The 26,629-nt window shown below is 46.4% G+C and overlaps 2 protein-coding genes and 1 long non-coding RNA gene across 3 annotated transcripts in view; 1 reads left to right on the forward strand and 2 right to left on the reverse strand.

The window, feature by feature from the left end:
• The window catches only part of Acss1 (acyl-CoA synthetase short chain family member 1), a 45,982-nt gene extending 45,455 nt beyond the window's left edge, over nucleotides 1-527 (reverse strand). Inside the window, exon 1 of the mRNA XM_034495084.2 lies at nucleotides 186-527. Within this exon, the coding sequence (XP_034350975.1) occupies nucleotides 186-498 (313 nt within the window). The 5' untranslated portion in view covers nucleotides 499-527. The remainder of the gene's footprint in view (nucleotides 1-185) is intronic.
• Nucleotides 118-26,629, forward strand: LOC143441462 (uncharacterized). The gene is made up of 2 exons (XR_013108898.1): nucleotides 118-258; nucleotides 24,596-26,629. It is a non-coding gene; the product is annotated as an uncharacterized LOC143441462 (long non-coding RNA).
• On the reverse strand, nucleotides 13,848-19,909 carry Vsx1 (visual system homeobox 1). The gene is made up of 5 exons (XM_034495085.2): nucleotides 19,456-19,909; nucleotides 17,767-17,845; nucleotides 17,389-17,512; nucleotides 16,240-16,417; nucleotides 13,848-15,248 (listed from the first exon to the last, which is right to left on the reverse strand). The coding sequence occupies exons 1-5, from the start codon at nucleotides 19,907-19,909 to the stop codon at nucleotides 14,956-14,958; spliced, it is 1,128 nt and encodes a 375-aa protein (XP_034350976.1). The 3' UTR covers nucleotides 13,848-14,955.

Here is a 26,629-nt window from a genome sequence, read left to right on the forward strand (position 1 = left end):
GGCGGGTAACTGCTGCTTCACCAGCTGCAGTCTCTGGATCCGGTGGGATACAGAACAAAGTGACGTGGATTAGAGTGGGTGATGAAGCATTCTGGAGAAAAAGGGCCAAGGCCTGGGGGCAGCTGCTACTGACTGGGGCCTCCGGAGTCTCGGCGAAACTGAGCTGGTCCCAGCAACGCACTCACCAGACACATTCAACTGGCCTCCCAGGAACCAGCCGATCTTGCCCGTCCTGAAGTCGCAGTCCCAGACAGTATGGTAAGGAGTGTCCCAAATTAGTGTGTCACGGGCCAGCGGCCCCCAGAAGGCGGCCGGCTCCTGGGCTGCCTGAGCGCTCAACGCGGGGTAAGAGCCTGGCTGCGCTGCTGCAGGAACGCTGCGGGGGAATCGGGTGGCGGTCGAGCGGGACACGCTCAGCGACCACCCCGATTGTGCAGAGCGCCCGTGCAGGCCACGCAGCAGTCGCCCCACACCGCTGCCGAGGCTGCGCGCCGCCATCTCGCCCGACGCCCCACGCGGGTGCTAGTGCTTGGGCGCCCCTAAGAGTCTCCACGGCCCCGCCCCGGCTCCGCCCCCGCGGCCACCACCCACTACTCGGCTGGTGAAGCAGCTTCCTTGAGCCTGCCCCTTCCCACCTCTTCTCCCCTCCTGGACAGGGGCTCCGGGAGGGGGGTGGGGCTAGGTTTTGTTTGTGCGCCCAGTCCCGGGCTAGCCCGCGCTCTCGGCTTCAGTTTTCTGGATTTCTGCGATCTCTTTTTACAGAGCAGATAACTTTCCCGCTCGCAACAGAAGCTGCAAGTACATGGGTGGCTCAGCCTCCGGACCTGGGGTGCAGGCAGCGCTCTGAGATAGGATAGATATATTGGAAACACGATTAAGTGGTCATAAGAGCGAAGCTCACAGATGGTGTAGATGAACCGTCAGTCGGTTCAGCATTCCGTAGATTGAAGTCAAAGTTTTCCTCCTTAGGAGACCTTCTGAGCGTAAAGCCCTCAATGGTGCGGGCCTGTACAACCACGCCACGCACACATAACTCACCCGCAGCGGGCTGAAGGGCTGATTAACAAGCCTGGGGGCCTTCAAACAGGGAAGGGTGTGCTATGACAATCTGGATCCAGGAACAATATTTTGGGTTTCCCAGCTGCTGACCTCGGCCGGGGCAGGTATCACGTCTTACCTTGGGACCCTTCACTGATTCCAGGTGGTGGGAAGCTATGGTAAAGAATAAATCAATGTCCACAGCACATCTGGCCTGGTTGACCATCAGCTCCGTCATGAAGTTGAAGTTTCTGTTACTGAATAATCAAGAGTAAAAAGAAATGGGTCAAAATAAAACTTTTCTCTCAAAATGCAATTAGAGCATACTTATTCCTAATTGTACCAGTGAGGTACAAGATAGTCCTAATACCCAGTCCATCATTTTGTTGACTAACCAAAAAGGGGGGGGGGGGAGACAGGGAGGCAGATGTTCACGTGTCTCCACGTTAGTAAAAAAAGTTAGGTAAGTCGGGCACAGTGGTACACATCTGGGCTCCAGTCAAAGATAGTTGATATATCTAGGTTGGGTATTGGGTTACACTTCTGACTGAGCATTACCAAACTTATAAAGCTTTTGGTTAACATTTTTTAAAAAATGTATAAAAGCAAAAAGGAAAAGGGGGCATGGGATAGGGGTTTGGGGGGGATGGGGAAAGGGGGTGGCATCTGAAATGTAAATAAAATATTAAAAAATAAATAAAAGAAAAAAAAAAGGAATGGGTTTCTACCAAGTACTTAAGTGAATACATAATGAAAAATAAACACTGGAGGTTGTGGATTTTGGAAAACTGGTTTGTGGAGTTCTTCGGGCTGGCAAAGACTTTTTCCTCTTGGCCGCGACAGCTGCAGATAGGTAGTTCCCTTGGAGGGGATACTGTAGGTAAGCTGTTGAGGAGGAAGGGCTAAAACGGCGGCGGTGCCAGCAGCTAGCGCAGGCATATGCCCTGCCCTCAGCCAAGCCTTGTCCTTAGTTTAAAAGTTAGGTAAGTCGGGCACAGTGGTACACATCTGGGCTCTCAGCTATTCAGGAGTCTGAGGCAAAAAGAACACACCCTGGAGACCATGAGTTTGAGAGTAGCCTGGACAGCATTGCTAGTCTCCACCTTAAGAAACCAAACCAAACTAAAAGCTTGGCTAGGGCCAGAAACTAAACAACGTAAAACAGAAGGTTACATAGTGAGAGAATAAATAAGGAAGCAGTCAAACTAATAAACAGTGACGTGTAAAAGAGCACGTGCCTGCCTAATGGACGAGGAAGCCTAGCACCCAGCACCCCCAACTATACCATCAAATCCCTATTTTAGAGAAAGAGCAGACTCAGCCAGGTGGTCTGAGAGATACGCTTCCTCCTCTAGTGTGTACTTGGGATTTCCTGCTCCATCAAGACAAGGAGGCTGAGCTGGAGGTGTGGAGGCTGAGTTGAGGGCATGGCTCTGCCTAGTGTGCACAGGCCCTGGGTTCCATTGCCAGCACACATAACCCTCTAAAAGGAGGAGGATCCAAGCTTCCTCCCCTTATGTCTGGGTTGACCTCCTAGCTCTATTCCAGAGGACATGGCAGAAGTGATGCTTTGACAGTCTTTGGCTAGATGCTGAGGCTGTGCTGAGGGAACGCTGAGTGATGCTTCTTTTTTGGTTGGTTGGTTGTTTCCCAGCTGCCAAGGTGTGAGGGAGTTGGTCCGGCCTCCTGGGGCCAATGAGCCCACAGAGAGAATAAGTTGCACCAGCCCATAACCAGGAACAGGTCTGGACAGAGGTGCATCCACCTTGGATGCTCTATCCCAGGTATGGAGCCTCGCCCTCAGCACAAAAGATCTTCCTGGTGAGTTGAGAGGTTGGAAGAAGTCTCAAATAGTCTTAACTTGATTACTCAGCTATAGCTAGCTGGCACAAGGACTACTCCTGAAACGTGAGGCCCTCCGTTTTCCAGTTCCTACATCTCAACCCTTACACATGTTGTGTTTTCTCTCCTTGTCTTCAAAGTGCTAAAGTGTCCGTTTTCAACCCTCCACGTTTCCCTCCAGGTCCCCTAGAGACAAGGGTTAGCCCTCACCCCCTGACTTTCAAGCTGGAACCTGTAACCAGAACGTTTCTCCTCCAGTTTCAGCCCGTATTCAAATGTTAGGTTTTCGTTTTGGTTTTCTGAGACAGTGCCAGCCTCAGACTCGAGTAACCTTGAACTTCTAATCCTCTCCCCTGCCTGTACTTTGAGTGTATCACACAGATGTGTCACAACACTTTGTATATGAAATGTTGGGAACCAAACCTAGGGCTTCAAGCATTCTAGGCCAATAGTGTGCCAACTGAGAGCATCCCCAACCCCCATGCAAGCCTCTAATCAACCTCTTAAGTATACCACACCCTGAAACATCTTTCTCAAACACTGGCTTTCCAGCGTAGAGAAGGAGAATATATTTTCTCATTGTTCAAAGTGGCATCTACCCTTGTCAACCTAGGCTCTTCTCTCATACATGGTACTAGCAACCTATCAGCAAGTACCCCAAGGGATCACTTTCAGAATAATACCCCTCCCTCACCCCCCACCACTCATCCTCCATATGAGCTATACTCAGCTTTTTAAAAATTATTACTCAGTGGGCTTGCAATTGTGTCCACCTTTTTCTTCTATGGCCTAATCAACCAATGCAGTTTCTTTAAAAGCAAAGGTTAAGGGCTGGAGCCGTCTGCCTCTGTGGCTTAGTGGTAGAGCTATTGCCTAGCATGTTCAAAGGTCCTGGGTTCCACCCCCAGCATCAAGGAGGAGGAAAAAAAGAAAGAAAAGAAAAGTAGGATAGAAAAAGAAAACAGCCAGGCAGTGGTGGCACACTCCTTTAATCCCAGCACTTGGGTGGCAGAGGCAGGCAAATTTCTGAATTCGAGGCCAGCCTGGTCTACAGAGTGAGTTCCAAGACAGCCAGGGCTACACAGAGAAACCCTGTCTCAAGAAATCAGAAAAGAAAGAAAGAAAGAAAGAAAGAAAGAAAGAAAGAAAGAAAGAGAAAGAAAGAAAACAAAGATCAAATAAGGTCTGTCTGCACTCGGAACAAGGCAGTGTCTCCTCCATTCCTTTTTTCCCCAGTACCCTAACCCACAAGGTTTATCCTTATTGGAAGAGCTGTCCATGGACTTTACATAACAGACGTCTTCCAGGCAGCAGAGACATAAAGACTGCTGGGCCCCATCACAGGCTTTGTGCTTCACAACCTGCATTTACCACATCTCCAGAAGCCGTAGGTGTACAGTCAAGAATGAGAAATGTCACACTGTCAGGAACAGACGTTTGTGCTTATAGTCCTAGCTACTCAGGAATCTGAGGCAGGAGGATCCCTTGCCAGCTGTACAATATAACAAGACCTTGTCTCCAAAAGGAAAAGAGAAGAGAAAGGAGAAGAGGGGGTCTAAGAGGAAGAGGAGGGGTCTACTTGATCCAGGCCCACCTCGGATGTGTTTTCTCTACCCTCACTTTCTGAGTCAGCAGCCACACGGCCCCCCTGGCCTCCGAACTCCTGCCTTAGGACTTTGAACAGACTACTTCTCTTGCTCAGCACAGAGATCCATGTAGACCTCCTCCCTCCACTTCCTTCAGACCCCTCCAAACTCTCTTTGTCCACGGTTCTTTTCTGTCACCCTCATGGACGCATTACCTCAGTGGTCACATCCATGTTCAACTTCTGACTTTACGGTTCTCTGTAGCACATGTTTATAAGCTTTTTGTATACTTCTCTCTCTTCTTGAAAGCGGGGAAGTCTTGGGATGGTGAAAGATGCCAGTTTCTGTGTTTGGGATTGTGTCTCCAACACTTAGAATCTTCCTAGCACATAGTACATGCACAGTAGATGTTTGTTAAAGCAAGTGAATGAGACAATACCAAGACTTCTCTATGATTGTCATGGGATGTATATGGGGAGTGCACCTTTCTATCATCTTTGCTTTCTAAGAAATGTATTTTCGCCAGGCAGTGGTGGCGCACGCCTATAATCCCAGCACTTGGGAGGCAGAGGCAGGCGGATTTCTGAGTTCAAGGCCAGCCTGGTCTACAGAGTGAATTCCAAGACAGCCAGGGCTACACAGAGAAACCCTGTCTCGAAAAACCAAAAAAAAAAAAAAAAAAATTATTTTCACCCCACCCCTTCGAATTTTTCGAATTAAACCCAAGGTCTTCTGCATGCTTTCTTTCCATGTACTATAACTCTGGGCTACAACTCTGCCTCTGTTTCCAAATAAAGACACATCATCCAGTTATCCAGTTCCTATTTCCTCTTTGGATTGGATATGTACATGAAGCAGAATCAGCCAGACTGGGCAGAACTGCACTTTCTACTGCCGAGCTAAGAGGCCACATGGGGCCCTTCCTCCAGAGTGTCACAGCCTAAGGCTAAGGTTGTCCCTCTGAAACTGGAAGGGTGAGCCTTACCAAACCCTGGGTCCACAAGTTGCTTTGGTCATCTGGGCCTTATTGGCCACACGGTTTCCCTTTTGCAGCCTGGCTTTGAAGTCAGTAGGATCCAGGACTGGAAGCCTCAGGGTGCAGGCTGCAGGAGGGGAGCCTGGGGTTTGACTTTCATCTTGGCACTGGTGCTAGCTGAGTTATTCCTGAGCCTTCAAGCCCTGAAGGTTGATACACTTGCTCTCACCCTGCCTGGGGGCAACAAATGCCCAAAGCCAGGAACTAGGCAGGGGTCATTTGAAACTCAGGGCCTCAGGGGCTTGTTGGACAGTGTCCAGGGGTGCTTACCTCTACCACCCGTTTGCCTCGGCTTTCATGGCTCCCATGTCACATCGTAAAGAGAGGTAAAAAAAGAAAAAAAAATCACAACCATTCAAAGATCTTAACTGGCTTTATTTTCAATCCTTGCTCTATCATCCCAGTGTTCCAACAGACCAGACAGAGAAAGCGGGTTGTGTAGACAGAGAAGAGCTGAAGAGAGCAGGGACGATAGTCAAAAGGCAGACTGTCATTCCAAAATCACTTTTCTTGTAGACAGGAATAGAGAACAGTGGGTAAATCACAGTGGCTCAACCCAAGCCCCTCCAGCTTTCTGTTCCATGCAAGGAAGAATGTGGATGGAACTTCATCACCAGTCCCCCTGAGAACAGCCTGGTGTGGGACACATGGTTGTTTGCTCTCTGTTTTCTCTGAAGATGTGATCTCATCTTTGTGACATGGGCCTTAGCATGAATAACTCCATCAAAGCTATTTGTGTGGGGGGTTGAGGTGTGCACATGTGCACAGTCAGGTGTGAGGGATGCATTTATGTACAGTCTTCATGTCCAGACCAGAGGATGACTTCTGTCATCTTCAGGAGCATCATCCACCTCCTTTGAGACATGGTCCTTCATTGGCCTGGACCTTATGAATTAGGGTAGACTGGCTGGCCAGCAAGCCCAAGGAATTTTCCTGTCTCTGTCTTCCAGAGCCTTGCATTACAAACACACACAGTCCACACCACTATGCTTGGCATAGGAACCAAGCCGCTGTCTTTGTGCTTGCAAAGCAAACACTTCCAGCTCTGGGTTTCTGTGCCCAGTCAAAAAGAATGGCTTTCTAAGATATTTGCATAATAAAAGAAGCAATCTCAGGCTAAGTACATAGCCCAGTAGTGGGACACTTGCCGGGCACAAGAAGCCCTGGATTCCAGCACCATGAGAAACTAAATAAATAGTAAACCATTTGGGGCTCTGAACTCCCCCATCTTCATGCACTGTGCTCCAGGGTGTTCTGAGAGTGTTGCATGAGGTACTCCATGGTGGGTCAGCTCCAGTTAGCTCCAGCCACATGCTCATGAAAGCTGGCTAACATCAAAACATGCTAACGTTGTTAATGCTGGGGGGGGGGCGGGCGGGGGAGCCCTGGGCGTTACATATGCTAAGCACACATTCTTTCACTGAGCTACACTTGCTACATGGGAGCTCACTCATTAGCTCACTATAGTCCTACATTAATCTTAAAAAGTCATGCCCCTTTTCTGAGGACCTGAATGTCTCTGCAAACCCTGTGCCTACTCTCACTCAAGACCTTCACAGTTTTGTCCTGGGGATGTCCTTATGCAGAAGCCTGGATCCATCCATTCCTTTTCTGAGTTAACAGTCCCAGCACCTCCTGTCCCCCAAGTGGTCTTGGACCAAATGCACTGCTCATCCAGGTAGATTCTTCTTGAAGATTTGTTTCTGTAGCAAGTACCAAGGTTCCTGGTCTCTTCTATGACAAGAGACTACAGAGATGAAGGTGACTCAGAGAATGGAATTTTGGCAGATCTGAGCTATCGGGTCAGTGCCCTGCCCCCAAGCCGTAAAGGCAAACTACAGCTGCCATCGCCACATCTGGCTACAGTCTCAGCAATTTTGGGCCTCCCAACCTCTTAGCGAAGACCCAAGTAGGAAGATTTATAGGGCAGGTGTGACTTGAAGACAGACCACAGGCAAAGATGAACCAGAAAATAATTGTTGGTTTTCTGGGAACTTCCAGCAACTGAGTAAACACGGCCCAGCCCCGAGGACCTCAGCTGGGAATCCCAAGAGGATGTGTGTTTGCTGAGCAGGAACTAAACAGTGTCAACATTAACCCCCCCCCCACCCCAAGGAATTGTAAAACTGACTGATACTGCCACCAGGTGGTAGGAGTCTACCCTTGCCTTCAAAGCTGTTTCTGTCCTGTGTAGGCAACTCTGCTTGTAAGCCACCCCTGGACAAATCAACCAGAACATAAGACATTCCTTAAAGGATGCCACCATTGAAAAAAGTCCAAAACTGCCTCAATACTGCATGCCCTGAGGACAGTCTCTTAAAATAATTCATGAATCCAGGATGACCAGCAGAGGCAGTTTGATAGTTCTGACCTCAAGGATTCTGACTCTGGATAAGTGGATGAGAGGTTTTTGTTTGTTTGTTTGTTTGTTTTAATGTTCAAGACACAGAGTTAATTTGCTCAATTGGGTATATGAAATTATTTAGTTAATAAATAGATTTTATTTTGTGAATGAATAATTAGATTACTTTTAAAATATGATAAATTAAGACACATGAACTCCAAGATTAAAAAGAAACTGCAGGAAAAGCCCCCAGCAGGTGGCAGATAAGTACAGTGGAAAGAAAGTAAAAAGGGGTAGCTCAAGATTTGTACCGAAGGGGCTGGAGAGATGGCTCAACGGTTAAGATCACTGCCTGGTCTTCTAGAGGTCCTAAGTTCAATTCCCAGCAACCACATAGTGACTCACAGTCATCTGTACTGGGGACAGTCATCTATACTGGGGTCTGATGCCCTCTTCTGTGGTGCAGAAACCATGTGAAGGAGTCTTCATCATATTCTCTGATGAAATGAATGGGGACACATGCACACATACATGCACACATGCACACATATGTATGCTCATGGGCATACACACATACATGCACATACACAGGGATCCTTTGCAAAATTGGACTTAATTCAGTAATTGTTACTGAATCTTTGGACCTACAAGAATTTCCCACCAATGGCATTAAAAGATTTCCCAGATGCTTCAGTCCTTCTTAGAAGGGGGAACAAAATACTCACAGGAGGTAGAGGGTAGAGGATGGGAGGGATTTAAGAGGAAGAGAGGAGGGGAAGGAGGAAAAGGGGGACAGGAGCAGGTATGGGAGGAGACGCGGATGATATACAGAGAGTCAGGAATTTGAACAGAGATGTGTAGCAATGGGGTTGGGGGGGATGGGGAACTGGTGGTAGCCACCAGCAAGTCCCAGATTCGAGGAAAGCAAGAGGCTCCCAGGACTCAATGGGAATGAGATTAGCTGAAATGCCCAGCAAAGGGGAGGGAGAACCTGTAGAGACCATATTCAGAGGTTAGTCAAGGCCCCCAAGTTTGGGGATGATGCTACCCACTCATCTCCAAATTTCTAACCCAGAATGGCTCCTGTCTAAAGGAAATACAGGGACAAAGTGTGGAGCAGAGACTGAAGGAAGGCCACCGAGAGACTGCCTCACCTGGGGAATCCATCCCATATACAGACACTATTGTGGATGCCAAGAAGCGCTTGCTGACAGGAGCCTGTTATAGCTGTCTCCTGAGTGGCTCTTCCAGAACCTGACAAATACAGAAGTGGATGCTCACAACTAACCATTGAAATGAACATGGAGATCCCAATGGAGAAGTTAGAGAAAGGACTGAAGGAGCTGAAGGGGTTTGCAGCCCCATAGGAAGAACAACAATATCAACCAACCAGACCCCAGAGTTTCCAGGGACTAAACCACCAACCAAAGAGTATACATGGAGGGATCCATGTCCCCAGCTGCATATGTAGCAGAGGATGGCATTGTCTGGCATCAATAGGAGGGGAGGTCCTTGGTCCTGTGAAGGCTCGATTGGCCAGTGTAGGGGAATTCCAGGGCAGTAAGGTGGGAGTGGGTGGGTGGGAGGGGGAGCACCCTCATAGAAGCAGGGGAAGGGGGGAATGCAATAGAGGGGTTCCGGAGAGGAAACCAGAGAAGGGGATAACATTTGAAATGTAAATACATAAAAATGTCCAATGAATAAAAAGAAATGAAGCAGCTAAAAAAAAAATTTCCAGAATGCCTCATCTAGCATCTTAGTCCCTTTGCTCATGATTACATGACACTTTAGTCACTGTAAAAAATTGTCAGTGAGGAGCAGATGGGGTCTCTCTCTCTCTCTCTCTCTCTCTCTCTCTCTCGTGTGTGTGTGTGTGTGTGTGTGTGTGTGTGTGTGTTAAAACAATTAAAACTGGCATTGTATGGAAGAGGAAAACAAAACAGTGATGGTGAGCCTGGTGAAAGGATATGTAGCTTTGTTGTTGCTATGGTAACAGTAGATCCACCACACAACACAGTTACTATGTATAACAACCAGTATCCTGTTCTTGAAATGAAAACTATTGGATACTTTTCTTGTTGCTGTGATCAGTGCCTGAAAAACACTTTAAAAGAAGGGGTTGTTTTGGGCTCATAGTTTGAGGGCAAGGTCCATCATGTCAAGGAAGGCTTGACAGCAGGAATGTGAAGCAGCATGTCACATTTTTGTCTGCAGTCAAGAGAGAGAGGTCAGTGCTAGGAAGAAGCTCACTATCTCCTTTCCAACAAAGAATAGAGGGTCTTTGTTGGAAGGGCATGAAAGAAAAATCCTGAAATGTCGATATGAGAGGGAACAAAATCTTCGAAGGATGATGGACCACACTTGGAAACTAAGATATTTCAAAGCCTGTGTGGCAATCAGAGATCAGAAAAAAACAAGGCTGGTGGTGTTGAGGGCGACTGGGGGTGGGGGTGGGGGGCTGGGTAGAAAAGGACAGAAAAATTCTCTAACGCAAAAAAAAAAAAAAAAAAAAAAAAAAAAAAAAAAAAAAAAAAAAAAAAAAAACAGCTTTACAATGGACTCCGAGAGTGGATGCATGTTTATTGGACCTGCCAGTAGGTGGCGTCAGTATGCCATTTTTGATAAACCGGGTCCTAAAGCTTTCTCCCGAACATGAACTTAGAAGTTTGAGGACCAGTAAATTCTATAGAAATCTGAGGCTATGCTGCTTCAGCCAGGGCTGTGGCCCTTGAGAGGAGCTGCCTTCCAGACCAGATTCTACCTGCCTGTTTGTCAGAAGTGTGGCTCTGCTCTGTCAACAAAGTAACAAAGGTAGGAACTAAAGTAAGAAAACTGGAAGGCTCAGGATTTCCAGTCTCAATCTGTGGAACCTTCAGCTTTTCGGGAACTCATAAAGGAAAGGCAAAGATAAACTGAGAAATCTGAGAGCAGAATAAACCTCAGAGTTTTCCAGTGACCTAACTTCAGCACCATTCAATGGGTCTTCTAAAGGTGAGCCTGTTAGCTCATTAGCCAGCTTGTCATGAAGAAACACACACACACACACACACACACACACACACACACACACACATAGAGGCCAACATATGGGAAAGATTTAATTTGACCCAGGATTTCATAGTTTTCATGCTTAGCCTCCTGGTACTAAATCTGAGGGCAGTGCCGAAGAGCTTGTAGGAGGAACAGAAGGGCAGGAGCCTAACACCCCCTTAAGGGCACAATTCCAGTGACCTAAGTCCCTTCCACCAGACCCTGCCACTCAAAGTCTCTGTCACTTCCCAGTGTGACACTGGCTGGCAGCAGAGCCTTTTATACATGATCTTTGAGGGACATTCAAACCCCAGCCTTAACTGATCACCCACCAGGACAGGATATGAAGCAATCTGTGCACTCCCATAGAATCAACCTGTAGAAGGGCGCCTCAAGGAGCAGACGTTTAAGTTGGAGAACAGGGAGAACATTCACAATAGCTGGATGGGGATGGGGAAGGGGGTTCTCTGATGAGACATTGGGACAATCATTTATTGTCTATAGAGAGAAAAATGAAACTGAGCTTCAACCTTTTGGCTCAGGGGAAAAACACTTTGAGGTAGGTTAAAGATATAAGGGTGAGAGACAAGCCCATGAAGACGTTCGATGCTTTGGTTTACATGAGACTTGAGTTACTCCAGGACTGGGACTCACTACAGTCACTTAATTTTGTTTAGAAATTAGTGGAAGTTTTAGCTTGGTTAGATAAATTCCCTCCCCTCTCCCCACCACCCCCCGCCCTGATCCTTTTATTCGTGGTCTGCCTTCTTTTTCCGTACCATTTTGTTCCCTGTCTCGAACTCAGAAATTGGCCTGCCTCTGCCTCCCAAGTGCTGGGATTAAAGGCGGGCGCCACTACTGCCTGGCTCAGTGTTTTTCAATATCTATCAATATAACCTTATTTTATAGTTTGAGATGCTAATAAATATATAAGTAATTTCCTTCATAACATTAAAATACCATTGCCAGATTATGTGTAATATTAAAATACCTTTGTGTGCTTGGAGTAGACCTGCATGCAAAGAACATGTCTAGTATTCTGTTGGGTTGTAAACGTTGATAATTATTTGTAAATTTCACATTTCCATTTATGGAACTACATAGAGCTGGGAGGTGTTGTGTTAACTTTGGGGGAGTTCGAGAATTAGGATGATGTTAGTGTTAAAACTCTTCCTACATTTTTTTTCTGTGTACAAGAGCAATTTCTATACCATTAAAATGCTTTGTTTAGCTTTTAAGAATTTGCATGTGGCCTAACCATTGACCACAGTACAATGTTTTATGGATTCCTTGCTTAGTGATCTTTAATAGTTTGTGCTTTTGTCGATTTGGTGTTAGTAGTGTGCACTTCCTCAGGAAATGTACCATTTGTAGATTTTTTTTCCCTAATAAAAGCTTTATGGGCTTGAATTTTGTTATTATTTTATTTTATTCTATGTATGAGAATATTTGATCTGCTTATATGTCCCTACACTTCACACATTCCTAGTTCCCACACAGCAGAAAAAGGGCGTTGTATTCGCTCACAACCGGAGTTACAGGGAGTTGTGAGCTTGCATGTGGGTGCTGAGAACTGAAGCCAGGTCCCCTGCAAGAGCAGTGAGTGCTCCTAACCACGAGCTCCGCAGCCCACTTTTTGACTAATGAACATACAGGTCATTTTGGTTGTGAATAGTGATTTTATTTTATTTGTTATATTTTAAAACAAGATCTCATGGCCAGGCCTTTAATCCTAGCACTTGAGAGTCAGAGGCAAGGCAGAGACCAGCCTGGTACATAGTGAGTTCTAAGACAGCCAGAGCTATATAGTAAAACCCCATCTTGGGGGGGGAAAAATCTCACTCTGTAGCAAAGGTTAACCTAGAACTTGAAATCCTCTGGCCCCACCTCCCAAATACCACCACACTGAGCTATGGTGTTTTTCTTACATATTGAACATAGTTTTTTTGGGGGTGGGGGGAAGTCAGGTCATCACAATGACACATAATTGTGGTCCAGCTACTGAGGAGTTTGAGGCAGAGGGATCTCTGTTCAGGCAACCTAGCAAAAGTCTGTGTCAAGGGTAAAAGAAAAATATTTATACATACATACATACATACATACATACATACATACATACATATGCATGTACACAAATATATGGTTTTCCTCTTTTCTCACACCATTTTGCCATTATTTATTAACTTTACCTCCTGATGAAAGCTTCTCTTCCCTCTCCCCCAGTTTCTCCCTTTCCCCTCCCCTCCCCACATCCACCCCCTTACACTTCTCCTCAGAAAAGGGGAAACCTCACATGGATATCAACCAGCCTTAGCGTGTCAGGTTGCAGTGAGCCGGTCGGGGAGAGGGATGCAAAGGCAGTCAATGCAGTCAGAGGCAGCCCCTGCTCCTGCTTTAGTTGTCCCACATGAAGACCCAGCTGCGCGCCTGTTACATGTGTCTCACACCGTTTCTGATCTCTCCCTTTTCTTTGTAATAGTTCAGAGACTTTGGTCTATTGCTCATATGTTTATTCAGCACCAGTTGTTGAACGTTATTTATTTCATTTTCAGTGTGCTTTAAACATCTTTATTTCTCCATGCATCTTTCCCCTCAAGAGCTTCTCACTTAGCAACATTTCATCATCATCTCACAGGGTTAATACTTCACTAATACAGAGTGAAACACTATGGAACTAACATAGGATAAAAATAGACAAAAGGAAGAGACCGCCCATTTTCTTATCTAAAGAGACTGGGGGTGGAGGTGGGGGCAGCCCAACCCAATGGGCTCCTGAGATAATCTGCAGAGGAAGCTGCCCAAAACGGACAACCCTTCTTCAGACTCTGAACTCCAAACCCTAACTCAGCCAGGGCTACTGCCCCACAGTACACTACACAGACTCTGGGCTGAGTCCTGCAGCCTAAAAGACCACTTGCTCTGCATCTTCCCAGACTAAAACGGGACATGAGGGAGAACCTATCGAGGGGCCAGTAAGTAGCTTTGAGTGTCAGACACACCACACATTTATTTTTAAATAATAAAAAAAAAATGGCAAAGGAAATACAGGAAAGAAAACATTCATGAATCCAAGTCACTAAAGTGCTTTCAAACATAAACTCGAAAAGACCAAGAAGTTGGGTCTGACCTTCAGACAGTCTCCAGATAGTTAACAATTGCTTAAACATAGCTCCAGGTGATTACAAAGGAGGGGCATATGGCTTTCTTTGCTGTTTATTCATTGAGTATTCAAGGCCTATCAAGTGACTGAGAACACAAAATTACTACCTACCACAAAGACCGGTCCTAGACCCAGCTCAAGGAATGGTGATATAGCATTCATTTCATTCATTCATTCATTCATTCATTCATTCATTTATCCATTCATCTGTCTGTTTAGAAGCTTCTTCTAGGAATGTATAACAATTACATTCACACCTGTAATGCAGCACTGGAGAGTCTGAGGCAGGAGATCATGAAAATGAGGCTAGCCTGGGCTGCATAGCAAGACCCTGATTCAACAAAATCAAACCAAATATTCTAACTTAGAGTGAGGAGGTCAGGCTAGCTTTCTTAATGTTTCAACCACATCCTAAATAATGCCAGGTAGTAATAACCTCTCTCTCTCTCTCTCTCTCTCTCTCTCTCTCTCTCTCTCTCTCACTCACTCACTGGGATGCTCTTGAACATCTTGATCTCTTGTCTCCACCCCAAGTGCTGGGATTACAGGTGTGTGCTACTAGGTCTGGCTTATGTGTATTGAATCCAGGCCTTCACCTGTACTATTAACTGAGCTACACCACACCCTACCCCTAAAATTATCTTTGAACTTTGAATCTTCCATGTTCGAATTCTACGAAGGAAAGACAAAATTTTTAGACCAAACTGACTGGCTTGGGAGGTTGTGTGAATATTTTCTACTCTAGAATTAAATGGAACTTTCCCTAAGTCATTATTTATCCAACATTGTAGTGTTGCTCTCTATCCAGACGTTTCAGGAAGAAAATCAAACTTAAGGTGTTTGCCTTGGACCTGTCTCCTGAAAAATACTTGTGAGAAGTACACATATTTCCAGCTTTTGGGGGAGCAATCTGTCAGTCTCATGAGGCTCCCACCTGTGGGGGTTGGAGCACCTGTAGCTCTGGGGTATGGGAACATCCCTGAGTACTGGACCCTGGGGGGATTTTCTTTGCCCCAGGTCTGGACGAGCTGGATAGGTCAATGGCCACATCTTCCAAGCTATCCTTGGGGTTCAGGCTTGTTTTGTCTGGTCCCCTCTCAGGTCCATCCTGGTCCTTGTTAGCACCTTTTTTGAGAGGGTCAAACTCCCAGAGTCCTGACAACTTGTCTTCACTTTCTGGTTTCCTCATTCCTGTAGACTTTTTATGCATCCCTGGAAAATAAAAAGGAAAAACAACAATAAAAATTTTGTTTTGTTTTGAGACAGGGTATTTTGATGTAGTCCTGACTGCCCTGGATCTTGCTATGTACACCAGGCTGACATCATATGCACAGTGATCTACTTGCCTCTGCCTCCTGATTACTGGGACAGATCAAAGGCATGTGCCATCACACCAGGCTCAAAAATATTTTTAAATTCAGCAATTAAGTATGTTCCTTCCTTATCGCTGTTCTCTCAGTCTGTCTAAAATGTTCTTTCTCAGTGTTCCTCTGGGGCCTAGAGGAGAGCCCAACCAAGTGCTAACTTCCAGCATTAGAATTTTAAAAGTTCTATTTGTCAGCTATCACTCCTGCAAAATGCAACATCAGGTGACCCTGTTTGTTTAGATGATGCTGTCATCTAAACAATGATTCCTGTTTGGCACTTGCTTGTATATGACTGAGGTCCTCAGGATGCCAGCAAGCACCCCATTTGTGTGATTTCAGAGGAGTGGGCTTGGTTCTCTACCCACCCTGACTTCTGTCTAATCTCTTTAGTCCTTACTCAAAGTCCAGGCTATATTAACCATGCTATCTCTGGTTCTCAGCCCAGCACCAGGCAGAAAAACTGTTTGTTGAACTTTCCCAGCTTAAAATCCCACTAGGATCCACCTAATTAATTTACTGATAGTAATTATCTTGTGACCCGTGCTTGCAAACCCTGAACTCTAAACCGAATAGCTTCTACGCTTTCTAGTAGTATTCGCCACTTTGATAATATGTATCAAAACCAATGTAATCTGTCCACTTATACATTTTGAATACATGTTTACAAATGTGAATAGCCTAAAGGGATTTTCCCACACTTTCAACGGAAAATTAAGGCTCAGAATTAACAAGAATTTAGAGTTGAGAGTGGGCCTAAACTTGAGACCTCTTTGGTCTGCATATTCGTGATGAGAACACGGCTCACGTCTCTGGTCTTGCTCTCAGCCACCACTTACCCAGAAGCCAGGGTGCACAGGAGCCCTGCAGGCTATCTGCAGAGTTGAGCACGGAATCCGGCAGTGGAATGCAGTGACGCACCATGGCTCCGTAAAGCCCGTACTCAGCCATCACACTGCTGCCGCCCCAGCGCTTCTCTCGCTTACGCCACTTGGCCCTCCGGTTCTGGAACCAGACCTGGTTAGAGACAGAGGGGAGATCCACCGAGGGGCTCAAGAGGTGAAAAGGAGTGCCGAGAGAAGCGCATGCATTCCTGGACTCTGGGTCTACAAGGGACCCTCGGCCTGCAGGCCAGTGTGGCAGCAGCCCTCCAAACCCACAAGGACTCAGCATTATGAACATAAGGTTGGAGCTACTTCCTTTGAAGTTTTCTAAGGAGTTAGAAAGCAAAAACAAAGAACGAAAAGGACCTTATCCTGCAGTGTGTAAAGGGGCTGCCTACAGTGTTTCCTGGTTTTTTTGTTTAGAAAGTTCACAGGGTCGAAAGCCCCTTCAAATCTTAGATTAACTGATTACTGCTGTTTCTTTTATAGAAAAGTACGTTAATTTAAACAATACGGCAAAATATCCTGACGCTTAGAGCAGTGAATCACTGGCAACTTTTCCAAAGAGTGTATCTGTCCCTGGATACCCATATGACACAGACAGCACAGTGTGACTCGGGCTATATATGGTGATGACTTTAAGAACTGAAGATGAAAGATAAACAGGTTTACTAAGATAGCTTCATGTGGTTTCTAGCATAACATCCAATTGTGTGATTTTTTTAAGATATCATTTTCATTGTGACGTTTTTATTAATTTTGTGTTCATGATTGTAGAAGTTGGTGTGCTTCCGCCACATATGTCAGAGAAGAATTAGTGCTCTCCTACCAAGTGCGTACCAGCGATCCAACTTAGGTCTAAGAGTTGGTGGCAGGGCCATCTTGATGGCCCACAGTTGTGTAATGTCTGAGGGCAGGTTGAAGATGACAGAAGGAAAAAAGGCATGAACACTACAGGGAGACTTTTAGTGCCTCTAACTAGGTCACTCTCCGCTTTCAAATGAAGAGGACCACACTGAGCTGTTCTGAGTGGCTGTGGGTTGCTCACTGTGTGAATGGCAGGTTCTGTGCAGGGTCTTTGAGAAAGGAAGGACACTAGATAACCTGTATTCGGTCTTCTGGGAGCTCTGTTTTTGCAGCCAGCATTTCCCGAGCATACACATCAGGGTAGTGGGCCTCGCCAAACGCCTTCTCCAGTTCTTCAAGTTGATGGGCAGTGAAAACAGTCCTGTGGAGTGCCAGAAACACACGTGAAATATTCCAGAAAGATAAAACACATTTACAAATGCACAAAATCACGCCTTTAAAACTGTACAGATTTCCCTGTAGCCTCCTGAGAATTACAGGAAATGGATACATATGGTTGTCACTGCCCACCAGTAATAGACTGCGTAGCCTTCATTCTCAGATGCTGTTCTCATAGACAATAGGGTTGTGTCCATCTGAGGAAACACAGGCAGAGAAGACAGCCTGGACCCATACCTGTGTCTCCGCTTCTTCCTCTTGCCCAGTGTAAGGGACATCTTTGGGTCACTCTTTTCTTCAGATGGACTGTCCCCATCTGTTGGCACAAGAAGATGATTCTCTGAAATTTTGAAATTTTTGCTACATTTTGGGCATTTTAATGTGAAGGTTAACACTGTGTTTATTAAGAATGTACTTAGTAGCATGCAGGAGCTAGACTTAGGCCCCCTAAACAATACCATTTACCTGTGAGGTTTTCTACCCATATTCAACATACCAAAAGATCTCAGGGTAAGTAAGGAAAGCTAAAAGCTAAACTATTATCAGATTCATTGTTTGAAAGTAAAATTGCCCACCAAAAAATTTTTTAAACGAGTAAAGACAAAAGTAACGAGATAACACTAATTTTGTTTCTATATCAAAGATATCACCGTAAAACGGCATATTAATATCCCCCAAAGTAAAATAGTTTCATATTGATTCATGGAAATGGTAATATATGCATATATTGAATTTACAATCTAGTATTTAAATTAATGTCAACTGTTTCTTGTTTTTCTTTTAAAGTGACAGAATTTCTCACCAGTCATATGATGCTGTTTCTGCAGGAAATGCCCTCCCAGAATAAAATTTACCTGCATTTTATCTTTTTTTTTTTTTAAATCAATACTCAGAGAAGAAAGAAGCCACCCCTTTAATCCCAGCACTCGGGAGGCAGAGGCAGGCGGATTTCTGAGTTCGAGGCCAGCCTGGTCTACAGAGTGAGTTCCAGGACAGCCAAGGCTAACAGAGAAGCCCTGTCTCGAAAACCCAAAAAAAAAAGAAAGAAAGAAAGAAAGAAAGAAGCCACCCTATGAAGATAGCTTTTTGAGTTTCAATGACACAACAGAGGGGTTCATCTCCTCCTATAGAGAGGCAGTTGGTTCCCTGCTGAGAGCCCAGGCAGAGCTTGGCCAGCCCGTCTGTGCTTTTACAGGGTCCATTCACTCTGCTAGCCTTGTGTTCTGCGAGACAGTTTAGCTGGGTGCACGGTTTTGTTTTGTTTTGTTTGCATAATTCTCTCCCCTCGCATCCCCAGGCTGTCAGTCTTTTTGTTTTTTGTTTTTTGCCCCGTGGAAAGAATGTCTTTGCTTCCTTCTCTTTCCATACAATACGCCAAGATTCACTCCTCCCTGTGAAAAACAGGTGGACTCGGAACTGAACGTGAGCCTACCTAACTACATCAGAGTGAGCGGAGGGCTTCTCTCACCCGCTGGTATTGGGTAGAAGGCGACAAAGAGAGAAAGAGGCTAGAGACCCAGAACTTCCTTCTCAGCACCAGGAGAGCCCAAGAGTTCAGCTTACCACCCAGCCCTCTGAAACTATCAGTTAGTTCTGTCGACTCTGCCTTAGGGATACAGACACCAGTCCTCCCGATTATCTGCCACCCCCAAACTGGTAGTAAGTGCTGAGAGAAAGGGGCCCGCTGGTCTGGTCGGTCACAAGATCCATCGGAACCCTTGGTGGCTGTCCCCACGTGCGGGAATGAGGACTGGGAGGAGAGGCTACGGTTTGGAAACCCGCAGGAGGTACAGGGGTCTGTCGAGACTGAGATCTCTCTGTGATCCAGCGGCCCGAGATCTGGGCTGTCTCGAAGGGTGACCAAGCGCAACCCAGGTGCTTCTGGACCTTTTGAGGATTGGCGGCAGGAAGCATTGACTAAATTACCCGACGTGGAGACGCTCTCGCTGCGCCTCTGGCTGCTGAGCGCAGGCGGCGGGTGGACGGCGCTCTGGGCGACAGCAGGCTCGGGTCCTGCAGGGGGCAGAAGCCGCAGATCGGCGAAGAGCAAGCAGCGCGCGCGAGCAGCAGCCGCGGAAGGGGGCTGTGCCCCAAAGCCGCAGAAGAGGCTCAGGCCCAGCGGGAGAGCCCCGCGAGCAGGGCAGGAGCCGCACAGTCCCGGCCCTGGTCCCGGCCCTGGTCCGGGCCCCGGCCCTGTTGCCTCCGCTGAAGCTTCACTGTTGGATCTTAGCACAGGCTCCGCCGGGGTCGGCAGGTCTGCCTCCAATCCCAGTAGGTCGTTGATGGCGAAGCTTCGAGGGCGAGAGGCTATGGGAGGACAGCCTGGTGCCAGGGCTCTACTCCTGGAGCGCCCATCCAAAAGTCCATCCCGTCCAGTCATGTTTCTCAGCCCTCTAGGCCAGGAGTGGGGAGTTGAGTCCTTTCTGGCCACCTGTGCAGAGGAGGCTAGCTCAGGCGACCCCTTTTATGCTGTCTCTGAGACCTAGAAGGCGCCAATCAGCAGGGAGCAGACGCATCCTAGCTCCCACCAGCGAGGTTCAGACGCCATCAGCTCCCCTCCCCTGAGTTGTTGGCCTCTCGGCTGCTGGTCCTCCTAGTTACCTCTTTTCTCTCTCCAGCTGTCCCTTACCCACCCCACCCCCATTCTCTGGAACGAGAGGAAAAGTGAGCAACGAGGGTTATGTTGTCTTCCCTCTCCGATGAAACCCACAAGTTCATATCCTTAATGGACACCCCTGGCCTTCCAAAATCTCACACTCCTAATTACCCTGTAAGATCTAGGAAGGGTTCCCAAGCACACCGCCCCCACCACCCCCCAATCCCACTATCCCCAAACCACACCGGCCAGTCTCTTCAACTCCTGCACCCAGTCTGAAAATCCCTGAAGAATAATTGACAATTTGTATTTAACCTACCACTGGCAGCCACTCTCCCTCCTGCCAAAAACCCTTTCCTCACTAGCTCTTTAAGGGCTAGACAGTAGAGTGCAATACAGTCCCAAATTTGCTTGGTGCTGCGATGGGGCAGGAGAAAGGGGGAGAGGCAGAAGTGGACTAGGAGGACTCAAACCTTGGACAGGTTTAATAAAAATATACACAGCCCAGTGAAAAATTAATTTCACGTAAGCAGTAGCTATTGTTTTAGTAAAACGGTATACCGTATTTGATTCAGTGATCGAAATGGGGTCAGGGACGTGGAATAAACAGGGTCATCTATTGGGACTGCTCACTGAGACTAACAAATTACTGTTTGGATTTATGATTAGTCAAAGACAACCTGATTGGAACGTAGGAATTTCGTATTTGTTGAAATTGGAGCTAATAAAACACGTAGGTGGGGGGTAGAGAAATGGCTCAACAGTTCAAAGCATTGACCACCCTTGCAGGGGACCCACAGGGCAGCTCACAACCGCCTGTAACTCCAGTGCCAGGGGATCTGAAACCCTCACACAAACATAGATAAAAGCAAAGAATTATTGCATATCAACAAACAACGAGTGTACTACTCACATACATAAATAAATCTTAAATAAAAAAAAAAAAAAAGACAACGATGGGCAAGCCCTTTTGTCTCAGTCTCCAGCCCAGGTGCCCACCCTCTCTTGGGGCCCTGCTCTCTTGTGTTTCAGACATACAACAGAGCTGCAACTTTAGGGGACCTACGGAGATATGGCTGGGCTTCCTCTACCTGGAACCGAGTCAGAGCCGGTACACTGCATCTCCCTTGCTGACTTCACTGTTTGAGGGCGCCGCCACTAAGCCAGAGGATTAAACAAGGGGCTCTAAGAAAGACAATGACAAGAGGCTGCGCATTAACTTTCCATTATTAAAAGAAGACCCAAATCTCCCCTCCAAGCTGTTCTCCAGATTAGCAAACGAGTAACTTTCCTTCAGGATAATTGTCTGTTGCGTCCCTGGCTAGAGGGGTGGATGGGTGGGGAGAAATCCTTTCCAGCTCTGCTAGGACTGTTGCTCAAAATTCACCTCCAGATTTAGGGGAAGCCGGCAGAGATATGGAGACTTGCCAGTTAGCAGCTGTGAGCCTTCATAAATCCGAACTTAGGCATGCGGCTAGAAAGATACTCGCCAGTGCAATCTTGTGTAGTCTGTAGCCTGAGTAGGTGACTCAACCGTGGTTCACCTCATATAGAAGAGACCTTGCCACAGGCCTGTAGCCAAGGTCCAGATCTTAAAGCTGCCCTCTCCTAGTTCTACCTCAGAAGGTGGAAGGTCACCCAGCTGACAGACCCCCACACCCCGAGTGAGTGAGTAGATGCTAGCGCTACAAAGCCAAAGGCTGGGAATGGGAGGGGCGGCCTACCTCTCTGCTGGGGACAGTCCAGAGCAGATGTTTGCAACTCCCTGAGGAAGAGCTTACCAAATAAACCCATTTTTGCTAATGAGAGGTTACTCAAACAAATAAACTTGTCTCATGGAACAAGGAAAGAGAAACAGGGACAGTAAGGCAGAGCCTGGCTGAGGAAGGAGCTGGGTGAAGGCTCTGAGGGTTTAAGGGGTCCTGCTATTTCTGAACAGAGGTACCCACTTCTGCCTGCTGCCCAACTGGCAGGATAGTGGGGGCCTGCAGGGACTCTGGTAGGAGGGCTGGGTCTTTGGGCACCTTTCTGGCAAAGGAAAGTGATATCAAATAATTCTCTCATGGGGCCTTGGAGATGGCTCAGAAGGTAAAGGTATTTGCCTCTAAGCCTGACTACCCAAGGAGTCCTGAACCCACATAGTGAAAGAAGAGAATTTATTTCCCCCCCACTCTCCCTGACCCCCATTCCATAAGTGAACACCCTGTCGTGAACAAGTCCCTGAAACATACAAAATAAGTAAGAAGTGTGTGTGTGTTGGAAATACTGATTGTTGTCATGGTCCTCTTCCAACTAAAGAACACTGTGCCTGCCACTGCACCCACCCCCACTGCTGTTTCAAGTTCAATACTGGCACCAAGAAATAGAGACCCAGCAGCAAGAGATGGGGTCGGTGCTTCACTCAGTGTCCTTGAACATTTCTATAGTTTAAGAGACAGGGCCACTAGAAATGGATCTGCCACTGAACCCACCCACGCTGTATGTCTCCCCACCCCCAGGAGGATAAAGCTGGGCTGGGAAGTCTGCACCTACTTTGGCGCTTTGGCAGCCTGGTGTGGACTCCTCTTGGCCTCCTCCCTCCATGGGCTGATCTGCTGCCTCTGCCACTCCCCTTGGGACCCTAAATCCATTAAGGAGTCCAGATCTGTCTTCATCATCCAGGATTATCTGGGATTTAACTAATCAAAGTTTCCCCTCTCATTATTTTCAGGGAAGGTTTCCAGACCCTCTCTGTTGCCAACTGCAAGTGTGGCAAGCCACTGCTTCTCCAGTTTTCCCAGTTTAGGTGCATTGCAGCCTCTCACAGAACCAGGCTGGAGCTACAGACACTGCTCTTCGTCTTTCAGAACCGCTGCTGACCTGGCTGCTATTCAAAGTCTCAGATATAACTGGAGTGGAACAGCGCATGGGGTGCTCATATTTGCTTCTCTGCCCCTGGTTAAATGTTGTTAGAGCCCCACATATTGGCTCATGACTGTAATTCCCATACTTGGGATACTGAGACAGGAAAATCACCACTCATTGGAAGCCAACAGGTTACCTGTGCTACAGAGTAAAAAACCTATCTCAAAACAAAACAAACGAACAAACAAAACCAATCAAACAACAACAAAAACGTTATAGGAAAGCTGTTTTTCCTGTCCCTACCCTTTCCTTGGTCAGCCTGCCTACCTGCCCTGCTCCTAGCCTCCCCCAGCCCCACCCCCTGACCTCAGCTTCATATCTTTCTCCTTGGGATTCTCTTGACTCTTGAGTCCACCTTGCCAGCTAGCCATGACAAGAATTAGCAGGTTCTGAAAAACCCTGGCTCACAGAAGAAATGCTGAGAGCCCAGCTGGATTCAGTAGCCTCCCTCCAGCCCACCTCTCTCCCCACCTTCTCATTTCCTCCTGCTCAGGAGCCTACAGCATCCCGAGGTAGCTCTGCACCATCCCTCCAGCCTGGCCTCCAATTCCTAACAGTGGCTGACATCTTATTAGAACAATTACAGGTCTACATGACTATGGCTCTATGGGTAGATAATATGATTGAGCACATTTTCAGGTGAGGCAACAAAGACTTGGAGTAGCGCATAACTAACTGAATTGCTCAGAGCCAGGGCTGGAACCCAAACAATCAGAGTTTGAAGCCTGACCACTAGCAACCCTGCTAGTGGTCCCTCTTCAAATCCTCTCAAAGCCGGAAGCTTCCCTCCCAGCCCATCATCACGCTTTTGGATCAAGGCCAATGTTTTCCTTGTGGCATGGGATAAGTTTTTAGAGATAGTTACTCAATACACAAACAAGTTAGGCCATTGCAAAATGCAGGGGACAGATATTTCTTCACCCCACACCACTTCTTAACCTTCTAGCTGGGAATATCTGGGTTCATTTTTCCAATGAACCTTTTCACAAAATCTCTGTGTCAAAGGAAATGAAGAGTTGGGGAGAGGTGGGCTGGGGAGAGGATACGGAATCCAGCTCTGGCTGGTCTCTCAGAACTTTTCTAACATGCTTGTAAAATAGAGACAGGCTTCAAGAGTATGTCCCAAACTGGAGACAAATCTGAAAATTCTTGTTGGGGAAATGGTACTATGCTGTGAGCTTCTTTGTAGGAGCCCAGATCTAGACTGTCTTCAAGCTCTGGACCAGAGATCAGTGCTGAGTGGTAGTGCTATCTGTGCCTATTCTATAGCTGTTTTCTCTGAATTAAAACTGAGGAAACTTAAAAGGCACAGGAAGCTCATAAAACTCACAGGGAGCAGGAAGCTCCAAAAGATACAAGGTTTTTAAGGTGGATGAGCCTTTATGAGTCATCACCCACTTTGCTTTGCTTTCAGTGATACAGCTGCTTTGGAGTTATCTGTGCTTAAGTAACCTCTTATCATATTCTATAAGTAACTACAACAAACTCATTCATTTACCAAGCTAGACTTGGGTGGAATTCTTTTCTATGGTTTATAATCATTGCCGTTTATTCTTGTCTTCCCAGAAAAGATCACTAAGCAACCTGGCACAGAGTGAACAAGTCCTGGGTGGATTGCCATGAACTGCGGGCTGTTTTCTGATCCACTTTCCTTGGAGAACTTCAACTTCTCTTCATTTACTTTTCTGGTCCCCAAATCCGAGCCTACTCCCAAAGACCTGAGACATCTGACAGCATTGCTTCCTGTCTTCTGTGGTATCCCAAATACTTAGAAGGAAAGAAAAATAAAAGACTCAATAGAACTTTCACAAACCAGCTGCAAAGTGGGTTCCTCAACTGAGGAGGCAGATCATTTAGTGTCCCCATCGGCACAGACATTTTGGCTCCAAGTAACCATCCTGAGAGTCTGCTTTTGTCCAGGTTAAAGTTCTGTTTACAAAGGTCACAAGGGTGGCAGCCAAGGCTGGGTGGTTCAGAGAGTGGTTGTAGTCAGACCTTGGCAGGATTCAATGCCAACAGAGACTAGACTGTCTATTTATCAGTCCAAACAAAGGACAGCAGCATACAGGTTTAACTTATTGTAACTCATTTTCTCCCAGCACTCTATGTAGCCGGACAGACCCAGATCACCTAGAGAGAGCCTCCTTAAGAAGTAGAGCAGGAGAGATGCAGCCGTGGCAGCACATAGCCCTTCCTGAGCATAGCAAAGATGTTATGTTCTTAGAAGACCCACCCAAAGAGAAGACATAGCATCCGGGACAGATCTCATTTCCACAGCTACATTGCTAGTCAGGTCTTCCACATGCCCAAGGGGAATGTGCTCTGAATTGTTTTGTCCTTGGGCCTTTGGTCTAAGGACACACCTTTTGTCACACACTTCTGGGACTTCTTTGTTGATCTTCATCCTGATGCTTTTTTTTTTTTTTTTTTTGCCCTGGCTGTCCTGGAACTCACTCTGTAGACTAGGCTGGCCTCGAACTCAGAAATCTGCCTGCCTCTGCCTCCCAAGTGCTGGGATTAAAGGCGTGTACCACCACTGCCCGGCAAGTAAATCTTTTTAAAAATATAAAGGATTTTGGAGTTTGGAGAAATGGCTTAGTTGGTAAAGTGCCTGCCACTCAAACATAAGGATCTGAGTTTTGGACCCCAGTACTCATGTAAAAAAAGCCATGAACAGAAGAACATGGTTATAATTCTAGCACTGGGGAGGTAGAAGAAAGCAGGACTTAATGGCTATCAATCTAGCCTGCTTGATGAACTCCAGGCCAGTGAATGATCTTGTCTTTAAAAAATCATTTTTTTAAAAATGGGTGATGCCTGAGAATCAACTGGAACACATACAGACACACACACAAAGATTACATAGGAAATTGTCAAGATAGGCCATATTCTGGATTGTAAAACACACTTTAACAAATTTAAAGGAATAGAAAGCATAGAGAGGACCAGCTGTAGCACTCCTGGGCATATTCATCCAAAGGATCCTACATCTACAGGGATCCTCGCTCACCTCTGTTCACAGCTGCTCTGTTCACAGTCGCTATGATGTGATGCATATACATTATATGTGATGCATATACATTATACAATGTATACATTATACATATACATTACACATTATGCATATACATTACACAATGTTATTTAGCTATAAAGAAAAATGAAACTATAGAATCTGCAGGTAAGTGAATAAAACTTCAAAAAACAAAGCCATCTGAGTGAGGTAGTTCAAACCCCAAAAGACAAATGTCAAATGCTCTTTCTCATAGAAAGATCATAGCTTTCAATCTCTAGATTTGTGTATTTAAATTGGAATACCTGTAGAAGCCAAAAACCTTAAAGGGGTCCAAGGTAGAAGAGGGGATAAGGAAAGAGGCACCGTAAAAACAGACTGGAGATGGAGAAAGGGAATTAGTGGGGAATTTGAGAAGAGGGCAGATTTAGGAATGTGTTCGGAAAAGCTGTATAGAAGCCTACTGTCTATTCTATGAAACGCACCAATGACAAGGTGGCAGGACAAACTACAGACCTGGAGACGATGTGTACAAAGCACATGTTTTCTTAAAAACTTGTACCAAATATAGGGAAAGAGCATTTAAA

The sequence above is a fragment of the Arvicanthis niloticus genome, chromosome 2 (genome assembly GCF_011762505.2).
Source record: "Arvicanthis niloticus isolate mArvNil1 chromosome 2, mArvNil1.pat.X, whole genome shotgun sequence".
Classification (NCBI taxonomy): domain Eukaryota; kingdom Metazoa; phylum Chordata; class Mammalia; order Rodentia; family Muridae; genus Arvicanthis; species Arvicanthis niloticus.

What these genes read in the sequence shown, in the direction of transcription:
- Vsx1 (XM_034495085.2), bottom strand. Translation starts at nt 19,909, where the DNA reads ATGACTGGACGGGATGGACTTTTGGATGGGCGCTCCAGGAGTAGAGCC. An exon ending in CGAGAGCGTCTCCACGTCGG is followed by an intron (nt 17,846 to 19,455) that starts GTAATTTAGTCA and finishes TTGTGCCAACAG; the next exon opens with ATGGGGACAGTCCATCTGAA. An exon ending in CTGTGCACCCTGGCTTCTGG is followed by an intron (nt 15,249 to 16,239) that starts GTAAGTGGTGGC and finishes TTTATTTTCCAG; the next exon opens with GGATGCATAAAAAGTCTACA.